Source organism: Canis lupus, chromosome 32 (genome assembly GCF_048164855.1).
Source record: "Canis lupus baileyi chromosome 32, mCanLup2.hap1, whole genome shotgun sequence".
Classification (NCBI taxonomy): domain Eukaryota; kingdom Metazoa; phylum Chordata; class Mammalia; order Carnivora; family Canidae; genus Canis; species Canis lupus.
In genome coordinates this window covers 21406762-21422456 of record NC_132869.1, presented here as the reverse complement: position 1 = coordinate 21422456, position 15695 = coordinate 21406762, and the positions used below count along the sequence as shown (strand labels likewise).

At 37.2% G+C, this 15695-nt stretch overlaps 1 protein-coding gene across 4 annotated transcripts in view; it reads left to right on the top strand.

Moving 5' to 3' along the window:
* The window catches only part of MYO5A (myosin VA), a 183936-nt gene that overhangs the window by 153865 nt on the left and 14376 nt on the right, over window positions 1-15695 (top strand). Inside the window, exons 29-33 of one of the 4 annotated variants that reach the window (XM_072808555.1) lie at window positions 3643-3743; window positions 6161-6241; window positions 8081-8279; window positions 10573-10647; window positions 11892-11985. In XM_072808555.1, the coding sequence (XP_072664656.1) occupies window positions 3643-3743; window positions 6161-6241; window positions 8081-8279; window positions 10573-10647; window positions 11892-11985 (550 nt within the window). The remainder of the gene's footprint in view (window positions 1-3642; window positions 3744-6160; window positions 6242-8080; window positions 8280-10572; window positions 10648-11891; window positions 11986-15695) is intronic. The other 3 variants (XM_072808557.1, XM_072808556.1, XM_072808558.1) reach the window with 3 other exon arrangements.

Here is a 15695-nt window from a genome sequence, read left to right as displayed (position 1 = left end):
TGGAGCAGAGTCCAAAATCATAATTCCTTTCTCTGGTTCCCTTGTGACAAAGTGGTATTCTCACAAGAAACTTCAGTAAAAGTTAAGGGAAAGGAAAAAATAAAATGAATCAAGGGACATAAAAAACAATCCAGTTAACAGCGCAGGGTTCTGGTATCAGATGCGCTCACTCACCCAGCTTACAGTTCCTCTCTAGCCTCTCAGATTGGCTGGTCCTGTCTCACCAAGGCCTCTGCTCTCAGCCTACACATGGCAATAGCTTGTTCTTTACTAAGAAAAATGCCCACGACGCTGATTGAGACCTTTCGAACCCATGGCTGTCTATCCCATTCAGTTTCCAGTCCAACAGACTCATCATTTCACAGCTCCTTTGCAGGACAGTAGTGAGTGACACCCAGTGAGGTAGGTGATAATCCAGCCCAGCCAAGTCTACTTCATCTGCTCCACCTCTGTGAGTATTCTGAAAGGCTCCATTTGAACAAGTGACTTCCTATCAGAGCTTGACTGTAACTCTCACAGACCTAGGATAAGACTTTCAGCATATACATTAACAGGAGGGTCATTTTCTCACCTACTCACAACTTAAAAAACCAAAGCAACTCAAAAAGAATCTCAAGCACTTGTTCCTGAAAATTAAGAATTATCACATAAATATATATTAATGTCCACCTTATGCCGGTTCCACAAATACTAATTTTTGGGTCTTTACAGTTAGCTTTTCTGTTATGATGGGGTTCATTGATGGGATTTATTTATGGAACTAAGGGTTTATTGTTTTCTCTGTTTGTTTTTTGTGCTTGCTGACTTGTGATTTTCAGGATGACAAGGTAATTATAAAACTTTTAAAAAACTTTTAGTAAATACTTTTATTTAATCCTAAATTTTACCATACAAGTATTCCCCCAGTATATGCAATTGATGCTTCTGACCACCAAGTCTGTTTTGATATTTACAAATTAATTTCCTATTTGAGCCCTCTATCAGTGGAAAACTAATAGATATAGTAGGCTCCAGTCTGGATCAGAGGGAGGTCACCATGACTTCTAATTCATAGTCAGCTCTCCGACTCACTATAGTAGTTGTGGTAGGCCATCCACAGCACAGGGGCCCAGGATGGGAGTCCCTTAATTTGGAACATACCCAAAAGCACAGGTTTTCCCACACTCTTTTCTAGCAGCTGTGGATTTGTTGGCCAAGGATGAGAAGGAGCCTCAAGAGTAAAGCACACTTTTCTTGAGAAGGGTAGGATTTTCCTACATGGGGCAGCCCTTTCTAAACTTCTGAACTGGCTTAGGGGAGACAAACTTTGAGCAGTGAGTCAGGAATTTCCTAATGCTAGTGGTCCAAGTCTGATCCCATGCTCCAGCCACTACTTCTTAGCTAAAGTAGGCCAGATAAGGGAAGGCCTGGCTGCTTACTATAAGGAAAACACCATATAAAGAAGTTTATCTTTCCTTTAGACTAGTTAATAGGATCAAGTTACCTAATTTACCTAAAGTTCAAAAGTACATCATACAGGTTTTCAGATATCAGACAATACATACAGCATTATTTACTATTGGGATTGGGTCTTTGAGAGTTACTACTTAAAAGTTAAAAATCTGAGTATAGCCCATTGTAGAATAGAAAAATTTTCTTTCAGAGAAAGATAAAAAAAATTTCTATGAAATATATATTAAAATATATATAAATCATAGCTAAAGAAAGCTCTGTGTAGCATTTATGGGAAAGATTTTTAAAATTTAGTAAAATATAAGCTCTTATCAGATTATATTTGGTCTCTTTTTTTTTTTTTAAAGATTTTATTTATTTATTCATGAGAGACACAGAGAGAGAGAGCAAGAGAGGCAGAGACACAGGCAGAGGGAGAGAAGCAGGCTCCATGCAGGGAGCCTGACATGGGACTCAATTCCAGGACTCCAGGATCATGCCCCAGGCCAAAGGCAGGCACTAAACCCGCTGAGCCACTCAGGGATCCCATTATATTTGGTCTTTGAGGATGCATTTATAAGCTCACAAAAAGACAGCATTAGGAGAAAAGTGGGATTTTTTTTTTAAGTATGTTTCTGATCAAGAACTGGTCTTGAACTTATCTCAGAACTGGTCTCTAAGATCATGGTTTTTGAAGTGTTTTCTATTAAGTCCACTTCATTGTGAGACCTGCCTTTCGAACAAACATTGACTAACAGATCAGACATACACTATTTAGACAGATAGAATGGGCCCTTAGGTTCTAAAATGTATTATTCTCTAAAGGCTATAGTGCAGTAATTCTTAATCTATTCTTGCTCTGGTTTAGGAGAGACAGAGTAGCTGAATAGAAGCAAGATTTGGAAATTACATTGATTGTCAGACTGACCAAAAAGGAAAAATAAAAAAGGAGGTAAAAATGTGAGCAGAAAAGTGCTTTTCATACAAAATCATTAGTAATGCTGACCTGCCAGAAATGTATTTCAAAAAATTATGTACCATCCTATAATGGAACAGAGGGAAGAAAAATTGAGTAACAACAGATGGTGGATATTTACAAAGAGCTAAATTCTTCCCATTTATATGGGAATATATATATATAATATATATTATATATATATAAATGTGTGAGAAAAAAACTAATTTTGCTAAAGCATATCATCTACCTTTTTTGTACAGAATTTTTAATGGAAAAATGAGCTTTATGTCAAACTTCACAGTGTTTTACTGGGGCATTTGTTTTAGTATAACTAGATGGGAAGTAGTAGGAAGAATAGCTTTTGTTCTATTTTCATTCAGTAGTTGCTCAGTGTCGGGGCACCTGGGTGGCTCAGTTGGTTAAGCGTCTGCCTTCAGCTCAGGTCATGATCCCAGGGTCCTGGAATTGAGCCTCAAGTCAGGCTCCCTGCTCAGTTAGGAGTCTGCTTCTCCCTGTTTGTGCTTTCTCTCTCTCTGTGTCAGATAAGTAAATAAAACCTTATAAAAAAAATAGTTGCTCAGTGTTTTTACTTGGTTATTTTTCTAATGCTTTATGTATACTTGGAAATATATCTATGTTTTTATATATAAAGTATATACACACATATGTATATATAGACTTTGAAATATATATATTTATATTATAACATAGCATTAGAACAATTACCAGGCAAGGGACGCCTGAGTGGCTCAGAGGTTGAGCATCTGCCTTCAGTTCAGGGCATGATCGCGGGTCTGGGGATCAAGTCCCACATTGGGCTCCCTGTGAGAAGCCTGCTCCTCCCTCGGTCTCTGCCTCTCTCTGTGTGTCTCTAATGAGTAAATAAATTTAAAAAAATAAAAAGAAGAACAATTACCAGGCAGGGACACCAAGGAGCTACTTTTATATATATATATATTCCCCCACCCCACATAATATAAAACACACATTGCCCATCAGTGATTTTATTTACAGGGCAGTGGTACTCTAGAATATCACCACCCTTTTAATAGAGGGACTGAAGACACCTCTTTCTCTTAACTGCCTGTGCCTGACCCTCCTCTCTATTATATGGGGCTGGAGCTGGGGCTCTACTGGGAGAGGTGTGGTAAGGCATGTAAACTTCCCTATTCTGGAGGAAAGAAAAATGTTTTCTCTGGTCCAAAGCTTTTGAGTTGACTGCTAATGTGGAAATGTGTCATTTTCCCCTTCAGAATACAATGACAGATTCTACAATACTTTTGGAAGATGTACAAAAAATGAAAGATAAAGGTGAAATAGCACAAGCATACATTGGTTTGAAAGAAACGAACAGGTAAGTCCATTCTTTTTTCAATCATTTTAGTTTAATCTTAATCATGTATATCTTTAGTCTTTAAGCCAGCCTCTTGCGCAGTAAGTCAAAGTGTTTATATATTGCTTTATTAGACATCAGCTAACCTTCAGGGGGAATTCAAGGTTTCCAGTATATTCCCATTTAAGATCTCATTTTTAATATAAGGTACCATTATTGATGTGAGGTGTCAAGGGGAATGCATTTTACATCAAGGGATTATATTTCTGTATATTTAGGGTCTTAGCCTTGAGAAGAAAACCAGTTGCTCACTGTTGGACTATCTTGGTTAGTCTTTCATTTTTTGTCCAGGATGGTTGGGATAGTTTTTAGGGATAACTTTAGCTCTCAGTTACGAAATTTAGTGTGGAAAGAAGTGGTGAAGTATCTGGAATCACCTCAGTATTGGCCATATCATTCTACAAAGGTACTATGACTTCTAGGATGGGACTCTGATATTTAAGATCAAATATTTGTCACATTTCCTAAGGTCTTTTGAGAAAATCCTAATTCTAGTTTTATCCTATTTACTGTAAACACAAGTGAAGTTTCAGATGGCACGCAGCTCAGTCACTGTGCACCTAAGAGCTTTGGGTAGGCTGACTGAGGGTACAAGGTTTGCACAGCCATTTAATGATGAAACTTTATCAAAGACTTTTATGTTAGAGAATAGATTATAGTAGAAAAATATTGAAGGCATAAAGACCAGTTAGGAAGCTATTTCTGTAATTGCATGACTGATTACAGTGACTTGACTTGGTTGGTGGCAGCTGGGATTGAGAGAAATGGGACACTTTGAAAGATACATAAGATACATAAGATGAGATCAAAAAGCCTTGTGGCTTCTGAGATGTGTAGGTGAGGAATAGAAAATCCTAAATAGAGGGTGGCTCTTGAGTGTCCGCTGTGGATACTTGGTTAGATATAGTAATGCTTTTTGTGACCCTGGGTCTGTGGTGTGGGGAAGCACAAGGTGGAGATAATCAGTAGATTTATAAATAGTGAATGTAAGCAGCTAGGAAGACACCCAAAGAGAGAAATCCATTAGGCAGTTGAACATATAGATCTGGAATTAGAGAGGTATGTGGGCTGAGATATAAATTTTGAAGTCACTAGTGTAAATACTATTGAGACCATGAAAATAGATCAACTCTCCAGGGGGAGATGGTAAATAGAAGAGCATTCTCTGGAATGTGCTTTCTGTACACTTCATATCAACAAAAGTCTTGTAGAAGAGTAAAAACCTGGGCTCTGGAGTCAGATAGCCCTAGGCTCTGCTACTTGCCAGTGTGTTGCCTCCAAGGTATCTTATCTCTAAGCCTCGGTATCTTTGTCTGCAATGTGGCAAATGATACCCAGTGGGTTAGTAGAACTAAATGAAATAATACATGTGGAAGGATATAGAACAGTGTCTGATAGCAGATACTCAGAAATATTATTTTTATACCCCAGATAGAAAAAGCCTGTAATCAACTTTGTCATTATTATTTATTTATAATTTTTTTAAGAGAGAGAGCACATATGAGCGAGTGAGAGAGAGTGGGGTGGGAGAAGGGACAGAGAGAGAGAGAGAGAGAATCTTAAGCAGGCTCCATGCCCAGCAGAGAGTGTGGAGTGTGGAACCTGACACCATGCTCGATCTCATGATCTTAGGATCATGACCTGAGCTGAAATCAAGAGTCAAGCATTCAACTGACTGCACTACCCAGGTGTCCCTATATATACTTTTAATAAAATATGTCACATCTTTAATATAAAAGCAGTTTCCCCAGATCTAACATTAATTTTGACACAAAAAATCTTTGTAACAGTTGTATCATAAAAGTTGAGAGCTTTGGACATATTCTTATTTATAAGTCACTCCTATAGGAATTTCTTAACACAATTTTAAAAATAGGAAAGTGGTTTTTATTAAGTGAAAACAAGTTTCTACTCAGAAGACTTAAAACTTCATTTTGAACTGGACTATGAAGGTTGCCACATGAAGACAATAGCTGACGTTTTCATTCTATATGTGTGTGACTATCATGGTTGATCTTGGTCTCTTATACAATATGTGACATAAAGATCACTCTCCTAGCTGAATAAAATGTTGAAAACAACTTCTTTTTCACCTTTTCAGTCATTTCTTACTTTACAGAAAAAAGTAGCTCTAGCTCCTTGATTGTTTTGTTCTTCTTTCTACTTATTGACATGTGATGTTACATGTTACCCATTTTGTACAAAATTAACCAAAAGTAATTTTTGTGATAATGTCTTAACGCCATCTGTAATTAATAAAAACAATCTTATTGCCTTAATGAAAAATTGAAATACCGCGTGCTACTCTTGACCATCATCATCTCATGACCATCCTGTATCCCTTTGTGTTTTGCATTGTTGTTCCTTTTGCATGGAAGATCACCTGCTATGGATTGCCATGAGTTGAATGAGGATGGAGAGCTGTGGCTGGTTTATGAAGGGTTAAAACAAGCCAACAGGTTATATTTGTCTCCTCAAAATGGAATGTTATTAACTTGTTGCTTCTCTTACTAACAGTGGCCTTCTGACTTTAATTTCTGTGTTTCTTATACATTAGTTGTCTTCCTGGGTAAATTTCAGTAAAATGTAGAACATTCAGCCAAGTACCTTCTTAAATATTTTCTCCACTAAGAGATGCAATTACAGCTGAAATGGATTGATAGTGAATTTAAGAGTTGCTGCCTGTGAGTGAAGGATCTTCTCTTCATAGACTAAAATTTCTGGCTATATCACTAGGGATTGGAAAACATAACAAAACAAAACAACAAACCTTTCAATTAGAGCCCAAACTATGGTGGGAAAGAATAATACCTATTATTTAGTAGTTTCTTATTTGTAATAATGACCAATCTAAAGGAAAGTATCACCTGTGAGACTGTATTCTTATATATGTTATCATGCTGCCTAACTGCAGTGTTGAGTGCCTAATTTGGCATTCTGTGTGATTATTGTGAAATTCAGATGTGCGAAACCACAAACCAGAAGGGTCTCCTGTATTGCTACAGTTCAAAATAATAACTCAACACATTAAATGTGTTTAGGGGAAAGCAAATAAAACTGAAACAGCAATAGGTTTCTAACACAGATACTCATCTGCTCTGGGGTATTTGTATCTTTAAAGTCTCATTAAAAATACCACTTTAGTGATTAAATTTAAAAAATACTTAGCTATTTGTTCAAGGGGCTCCTGCTTATTCTGCTTTGTTGTAATCACAAGCCATTATCATTAACTTTGTGGTGTTATTGGTTCAAATGTCTTTGAAATTTTATAATCACTAAAATATTTTTAGTCTGCTGTTAACCGTTTGCTTGCAATGGCATCAGGAACTTTTGCCCAGCAGTTGATTACAAAGGGGATTAGAATAAAAGAATGTTTTTCCTTTCTTCATGTTAGTTAATTCCTAACCATAACTTTGTTTTGTGTTTGGAAAGGGGGTGAATATAGAAGTGGGGGTGCATGGTGAAGGGAGGATGCCGTTTCTCCCTGGTACTCCCGCAGTCGATGCCCTGGTTTGCTTACAGGCACAGCTGACTTGGGTGCTTGCTCAGAGAAGCTGCAACCACTTTGTCCATCCTATTAATAACATCTATGAAAAAAAAATAACATCTATGTTCTAAAATCACATCACAAAAAAAATAACATCTATGTTCTAAAATCACATGTTATTGATATAGAAGTGTATGGGAGAGAGAAAAGATGACAAATACAAAATACACGTATGTGAAATTTCAGAATGACCTGTGTGGATTTGGATAAATCTGTATCTATTTCAGAGTCACACCAGCCTTTCTGTCCCTCAGAGATAAGAGTTGAAAGTAGAAATGGGACCCTGGTCATACTCTGCCTGAAATTAGTAACACTGAAATTCTTACAGGCATATTTAATGAGATAGGGAGTTTGTAATCTTGTCCTACACTGCAGAATTATTCTGTGGCAAAGATGCTGTCTTTGCCAACTGAAATGCTAGTTTGTAAACAGTGTAAGCCAGATTAAAAGTATGTTTTTTTAATTGACTATTTTAGTCACCATTTCTAATAAACTTTTCAAAAGAGCTTAAACTTTCCTATTTCTTAGGGCCTTTGAGAATGTTATATTTGTAGCATTCCATAATTCAGAAAGATGCAAATGTGAGAGCACTTCGCTTGTTTGCGTTTCTTAACTTGAAAGAAGTCAGAAGTTACACAGACACTACAGCTTCCCCACTTTTCCTGCCCTGGCGAGCGAGCATAAAGCCTCATGCCCAGCAAGCAGAGACACAGGTGCCATCTCCCTCTCCTACCTGTGCACTTCTCCCCAGGCTCCTGGAATCCCAGCTCCAGTCCCAGAAGAGGAGCCACGAGAACGAGGCTGAAGCCCTCCGTGGGGAGATCCAGAGCCTGAAGGAGGAGAACAACCGGCAGCAGCAGCTGCTGGCGCAGAACCTGCAGCTGCCCCCGGAGGCCCGCATCGAGGCCAGCCTGCAGCACGAGATCACCAGGCTGACTAACGAAAACCTGGTAAGCCATGCTTTCCTCAGCGTGCAGCGCCTGGCCCTGCAGCACCGGCCTTGTTTCCTTTCCGTCAGACACATCTGTATGGGCTGGGAAAAAACTTGCTGCTCCACACTCCATAGCAGAGACAGAGTAAGGAAAATGTGATTGTGTTTGTTGACGTGAAAAAGTCCCAAGCACAGGTTGTGTATCTGACAGAAGGCTCTGGGCTGTCTGAGCATTCTTAGACCTCCCTTGGGGAGCCTGGGAGATCTCCCCCAACTGTGTGCTGGGCTTTTGACATCCTTGAGAACTCGGCTCACCTGCTTCCTCCCCTTTGGCTGCAGATTCTCTGCCATTTTAAGGAGCTGTGTTACTTGGTTGTCATAGTAGAGACTAGGGATGAGCTTTAATCTTTGGTCCCCAGGCAGCCACCGAGGCCATTCCTGCCTCCATCTCGAGCAGATGGGCAGGGGTTGGAGTTATGGTGGGGAAGGTGGTTGGCAAAGCCAAGCGGTGGCTTTTGGTTGACATTGGCTAGACCTCCCAGGTCAGGGTGGAGGGATATCAGGATTTAAGTCTGTATGCTTTTGATTCTAACAGAAGTGCAGTGAATGAGGAGATTTTTTTTTCCCTTGCCAGATTCTGAATGCTGGCACAGAATCCAAGTTATTTCTTATTCCTCCTTTTTCTTTCTTTAGCAGGAAATATGTTCTGAAATATTTTTGTCACAAAATAATTTTTATTATAGACATAAATCTACTTAGGTTTGATAAGTATATTAAGTTAAAAGTCATTGAAAAGTTATAATTCTGCATTTCTATAGAAAATACTATATTGTAGTGCCAGCCTGGTTTTGAGAAAAGCTGTTTGGAACTGATAGTTGATTTGTCTTTCTTTTTTTTCCTAAATTCAGAGTTTTAATGACCTTTAATAAAATAGTTTGGATTTTCTCTGAATATTTAACGGTCTGAATTATTATAATCAACTCCGTTAGTGATCACTTGTATTTCAGATCGTTTTCTAGTGTCCTCTATTTAACCACCTTTTGTATTAATTAGATGTAAAACCCAAAAGTATTCTTTTCACCTTCTGTCCCTCTGAAGGCAGCTTGCTACGTGAAGCTCCATTGTAGGAATGGGAGAAACATATGTCGGACTCTTTACATAGTGACTGAAATATCACAGATTTGTGGGGGAAAATGTTTTGAATCATGGAATATTTTTGAAACGTCATTATTCTCTCAAGTATGTTGTTGCTTAAATTAAACTAACAGTGCTTTAATGCCTCAGAATCGATAAATATACTGAATTATAACAATTGATCAGTGTATATAAATTCTGTGCTTATAAGTGATTGTTAAAATACAAGTCGAAACCATGAAATCAAGATGCTTCTGGATGGCAAACTCCCAATTTTTTCACTAAGTTGATTAATCATTTATTTTGCAATCTTGTCTGCATTATTAATTTTCTTGGCAGTTTTTCATAGCTAATACAAAAGTAAATTAAAGCTCTGAAATTTTAGGGGGGTAGAGTCTAGTTAATGAGTTTCTCTGAGTTTTAGACACCCTCTACAGGTCAGCTACTTTCCGTACCTGACTACTAATTCTGGAGAATAGTTTCAAACTTAAGTATAGGGAATAATGCACTTTTCAAAACCATGATATAATTTCTTAATTGTGCATTTCTTTGAAACACTTGAACAGAATGGTAAAGCCCAATGGACCTACACTTAGTGTTCTTGGGAACTCTATCCTGCATAACCCACTTACCCACCTACTTCCCAACACAGACACGAAGATGGCCTTTTTTCCTTCCTCCACTTGTGAACATGCTCCATGGGCCTCCCCCATGTTGCCTTTATGGAAGGAAGACACATAGCTTCTCACCAGCCTTTTCACCCTCAGGCAAGAGTGCCAACATTGCCTTAATTTTCACTTTCATTTTATTTGCCTCCTCACCCTTGTCACTGCTGCTGGCCACAGGAGAAAAAAAAAAGTACAACAACTTGTGAGGAGGTCTGAGGAGTGAAATACCAGCTTTCTGTTCTGTGTAGCCTGCTAAATGATGGCACCTGAGCGATAGCCTGTTACCCTTGAGCACATGAAAATATATGTGTATGTGTGTATCTATATAAAATTAGAATCATCTCTACTGGGAAGATCAGAAGGCAATGGGCAGATGACAAATCAGCCTTTTGAGAACATAAACTGTCATTATTTGTGTTGTAAAATATTTTAAAATTTATTTTGCTGAGAGGTCACATTCCCCTCAAAGACACAGAGAAAAACAAATATCCATTGTGCCTGTTTTTTCAGTATTTTGAGGAATTATATGCAGATGACCCTAAGAAGTATCAGTCATATCGGATTTCACTTTACAAACGGATGATTGTATGTAAACTCAGAGTGCATTTCTGTTGTCTCCCTTGCTACTTGTAGCCTCTATTACTGAAGAGCACACTGCTGCCCACCCCTCCTCAGGAATCTCTTCAAAAACTTTCACGAGACCTATTTCTCCCCACAGCTGTCTTGTAGCCAATGGTGTCACCTCTGTCAGTGTCCTGCGTCCATTGTCACGTTGGGTTTGTTATTAACAATAGGCTTACAGTGTGATGGAAGCAAAATGTGATTGGAAAGATAAAGTAAAATCCAAGAAGCACAACTGAACACTTTGAAATGTTAGCACCTATTTCCTTCGAATCAGTAGTCTAGTTTCTAAATCTGCGCTGTCTCAACTGGAAAGTGAATGAGTATTTGTGTTTATAAATACCATTATATTTGCACCATTACCTGCATAGCAACCAGACATAGCACTGACTGACTTCGCTCCTAAACTTTGAGTCTGCTGTTACCCACTTATTCTTACTTATTGATGTCTTAACTCTGTCTGCGATTTTAGCCATCAGAGACATTTTTTACCCTCTCCCCTTGAATGTACTGGCTTTCTTCTTCCTTTTTTTTTTGCATATAAAGTACTTGGAATTCCCCCCTTTTTTCTGTAAGCAAAGTTATATCGCCTGTGAAATTTTATGGGTGTGTTATACCACCTGCCACTTGGACCTAGGTCAGCAGACCACTCTTTATCCTTTCTCTGTGTTTTTTTTTCAACTTACCTTTTATTTCCCCCAAACTTCTTAAGTTATAGGACTAATTTCGACATTTCCAAAGGGTAGGTCTCAAAGACCGTGCTTCTCACACACAGGGGTCAGCCAAGAGCCCTGACCTAAGTTCAGCCATCCTTAAAACTTCCCACAGAACTTTTTGAGCACTTGTCAAAATTTATTTTGCCTCTTCCCCCTTGAGAGAAAGCATTCTACTGAAAAAAGCAGTACATTTTACAAGCATTTAATTGTTTTACCCACAAGGAGTCTACTGGAAAAGACTCCCCAGTGAGCCCGCTATCCATCACGCTGTAAAGGATTTTACTGCAGTGTGTATTTTAACATTTGGCTTTTATTGTAGCTGCATTTCCCATGCCTGCCAGTTTTAGCCAGGTGGTGGCTCCACCAGCGAGCTTTTCTGGAGCTTTTATGTAAAACTAACAGTGTTCCTGTGATTTTGTGTCTGCTTTCCTTTTGTGCATTATAGAAGGCCTATTTTGATCTTTCTATTATATTTCTCATTTTAATCTTTAGGACTTGATGGAACAACTCGAAAAACAAGATAAGACAGTTCGGAAACTGAAAAAACAACTGAAAGTATTTGCCAAGAAAATTGGTGAACTAGAAGGTATTTTAACACGTTTTTACAACAATTGCGGCATCTTGATTTTGTATTGCTATGCCAGTGGTCTAACAGGTTTGCATGTGAATATTAGGGATGATAACAAAATTGACTTTCAGCAAATCTGACCTCTGTGGAGTGGAAATATCCATTGCTAGGTAGGGAAAAATGTTCTTCACGAAGAGAGAGAAATCATTCAACAAGCATCTAGTGACTGTCCTCTATGTGCCAGACACTGGGCTTGGCAAATATAACATAGAGGTTTAGCACATGGATTTTGGTGCCAAGCTTTTTGGCTTCAACTCCCAACTCTTCTATTAGTCATCTGATATTGGGAAAATTATTGTATATGTGCTGCCGAAGCGAGCACAGATATTGGGAAAATTATTGAACCTCTCTATGCCTCGGTTTTCCCACTTATTAAATGGGAATGATCTATGTTAAATGGCATCTACCTGACGGTTTGTAAGGATGAAATGAATTAATGTGTGTAATATACTTAGTGTGTTCCCTGACACATGGTAAATGCTGTATACAACTTAACTATTATTTTTTTTCAACTTAACTATTATTATTATTACAATTAGTATTAGGGATACTAAGAAGAGTAAGACAAGTCTGTGTCCTCAAAGAATGTAATGGAGAAAAAAGAGAAAAAATGATTTATGATTACAAAGAAATAAGATTTTTTTAACATTTCACAATTTACATATGATAATGGGAAAACAGCTTGAAAAAAATGATCAAATATCAGTTGTAATTATATACAAATGAATCTTGTCTTTTGGATTAGTGTGTTGGTTCCTTCACTAAGTATTTACCTAGCTGCCAGATATATAGCAATGAATGGAGATAAAGCCAGGTTTTAAGTTTATTTCAACAACGTTCTCATTGTTCAAGAGATTTAGAGACCCTCTTTGGAATTGCCTTCACACCTATACACTTTTGACCAAAAATGATACTCTGTAGTCTGACTACCCATCTAGTCTCTCAATGTCACTCTGCATAGTTTGGAGTGTTTGGAAGAATCTACCATGTTAACTCTGTATGGTTTTCATTCTCTCAACATGCAAGGTCTGTCACAACTGTCCTTTCTGTTTGGTCTTCCTAATTGGTCAAGTCCTGCTCATCCTTTGAGACCAGAGTCATATGTCACATCCTCAAGAGCAGCCTCTCCTGATCACTGAGACAGGCTTTATGGCTCTGTGGACCACAGTTAGCAATTTTTCCATTTGAATCACTGGCTTCCTCAGTGGACATGAGCTTTCTGAACATAGGGTCCACATCTTTTTTCCTCTTGTTTTCATAGCACCAGTATTACCTAGCTTGGTGTCTGACCTATCATAATCATTCCTTAAATGTTTGTTGAATGAATAAGTTCCAAACATATTTAGAATGATGGCATAGATGTTTACTTTGAATGTACTCTCTTGGATGTACAAATGCTGAAATATTTTTGTAGAAATCAGACAAATTACTTTGCAGTCATAATTTATAAACCTTTTTAGCATTACATGACTCCTATATTACACTAAAACTTTGAACCTCCCAAGACACACACATGGACTATAATGTCTATTGATAAAACTTTAAAAAATATTTATTCAGAAAACCTTTATGCCCTTAACTCTACTTTAATTATATCATAAGATGATAATTAGACAAGAGTGCCTGAAAGAACTGATTTTAAGGATATTAATTGGTAGATTATTTTTTAAACTTCTAATGATTTCTTTGTAATACATTAGTAAAATTTGATAAATAGCAAAGCTACTTATTTTAAGTTTTTACTCAGCTTTCTTTGATACATATATTTTAATTGAGATAGGTTACAGTTCAAGATGTCAGCAATTTTAAGCTATTGTCAATCAGAAATCAATCTCATAAATTAAACTATCTCACCAGCTGTATTCTCAAACCTATAAGTAGCATTTGAGAAGGCACTTCATAGATTAAACAAAAGGACATCATATTCTTAAGAAAAGTTATATTTGAAATTAAATAACACAAAATTAAAGAATAAAATGAAGTAGATGTATATGACTTGGGCTCATGCTGGGTACTCCTCCCCTAAATTAGAGACTAAGGTAACAAGCTCTTCTAACACTTTTGTCTTCCTATTTCCTTATCATCCATTATACAGAAATACAGGGAACTTTCTACAACAAAAGCCTTTTTAAAAACTAAGTTTTCTTGTATTTTTCTCTAAATATAATATACTTAAATTCTTCTGGTTTAAAATAGCAAGATTCTTATCTCCTTCTATGGGCTACCCTTAATTAAGGAGACTTTTTTAGAAGCCAGTGAAGCCTTTCATTTTTTTTTAAATGCCAACATATATAATTTTTAGCAGAAATTATAAAGCTAAATAGAGAGTGTTTCAAATTTTGATCGGCTTTGTGCTATATTTTAATCCAGGAGTGGGTGTTCCATCTCAACTTTCATAAAGTCAGGGAATTTAGACCTAAAAGAATTCTAGAAATCAGTTAATTATTTCATAGGCATAAAAAACAGAGGCCCAGAAACCATAAGGGACTGCCAAGGTCTCAGCCAGTGAGTAGCCAAACTGGAACTAGAACCCAAGCCTCCAGGAACAACTGACTTCTCTCCTTACTGTCATATTTTCCAATTTTCCTCTCTACTTATAGGAATTTATTCACCTGTCTCCATTAAACCTGAAATCAAGATCTTTCTGGTTCCAAAGTGGGGAAATTAAATTTTTTTAAAAACGCCCAATTTCCTTTCCTTTTCCAGGACAAAAAGGCTCAAGAATATTTTTCCCACAAATATAAAGAATCCAGAAAATGAAAATAGGTATTGCTTCAGGTTTTTTTAGAAGAAAGTCTGTAATAGAACATTGGACCAAATGACCCCTAAGGTCTTATGAGTCTTTGAAAACTGAAATGCAGTCCCAGCTTCTTTCTTTCAGGCCCTATAATTTCCTGATGCTGCATACATAAAGACTGACATTTTAATTAGTAGATGGCTTGTTAAAAAAATCAGAATTGTGTTGAGTTGACATCCATATTTTATCTATGAATTTTTTTTGAAAACTCAAATCTCTGAAGACAATTCAAAAGCAGAGAGAAAATTTTAATGAAAATATGGAAAACCATCTCTGACATTTTTGTGCAGAACCAAAAATATCTTGGTTAAAGGTTTTGTAAAAAGAAAGTAAGCTTTCTTTTAAAATGTGACATCTCCTAGTAAAAATATTCACCATGTTTCATAAATTCTGAGGTGCTCAAATTTTTACATTTTAACATCTTAAATTAAGTTGCATCTTTCAGAAACTATTGACAGGTTGCATTTTAATTGGCAGTGTTTTTCCTTCTTTAGTGTTATGTAAAATAATGGTATATCTCATCACCAGTGGATGAAATCAGTGGGCTTTAAAACATTCTCTCGGGGTTAGAGTCCAAATAGGTACTTTTATTGATAAAGAAAATATGTTGACTCTATTTCCTCCCAGAATTATTTCTGTGGCTCAAAGTGACTAGTAACATGGATGCCAGGGATTTTACTCTTTTGTACTTTACATGCAGTGTGTACATGAGCTGTGAAGGTCACTGTCTGCTAATTCTGAGATCCTCATGTTGTTGTTTTTAAACTGACTCCAGAAGTAATCTTTGTAAAACTAAATGGCTTGAATCTCCTGTCTCCTGTATAGAGACGTATATTTTACCATGCATATGAAGCACTAGACGCCACAGCCC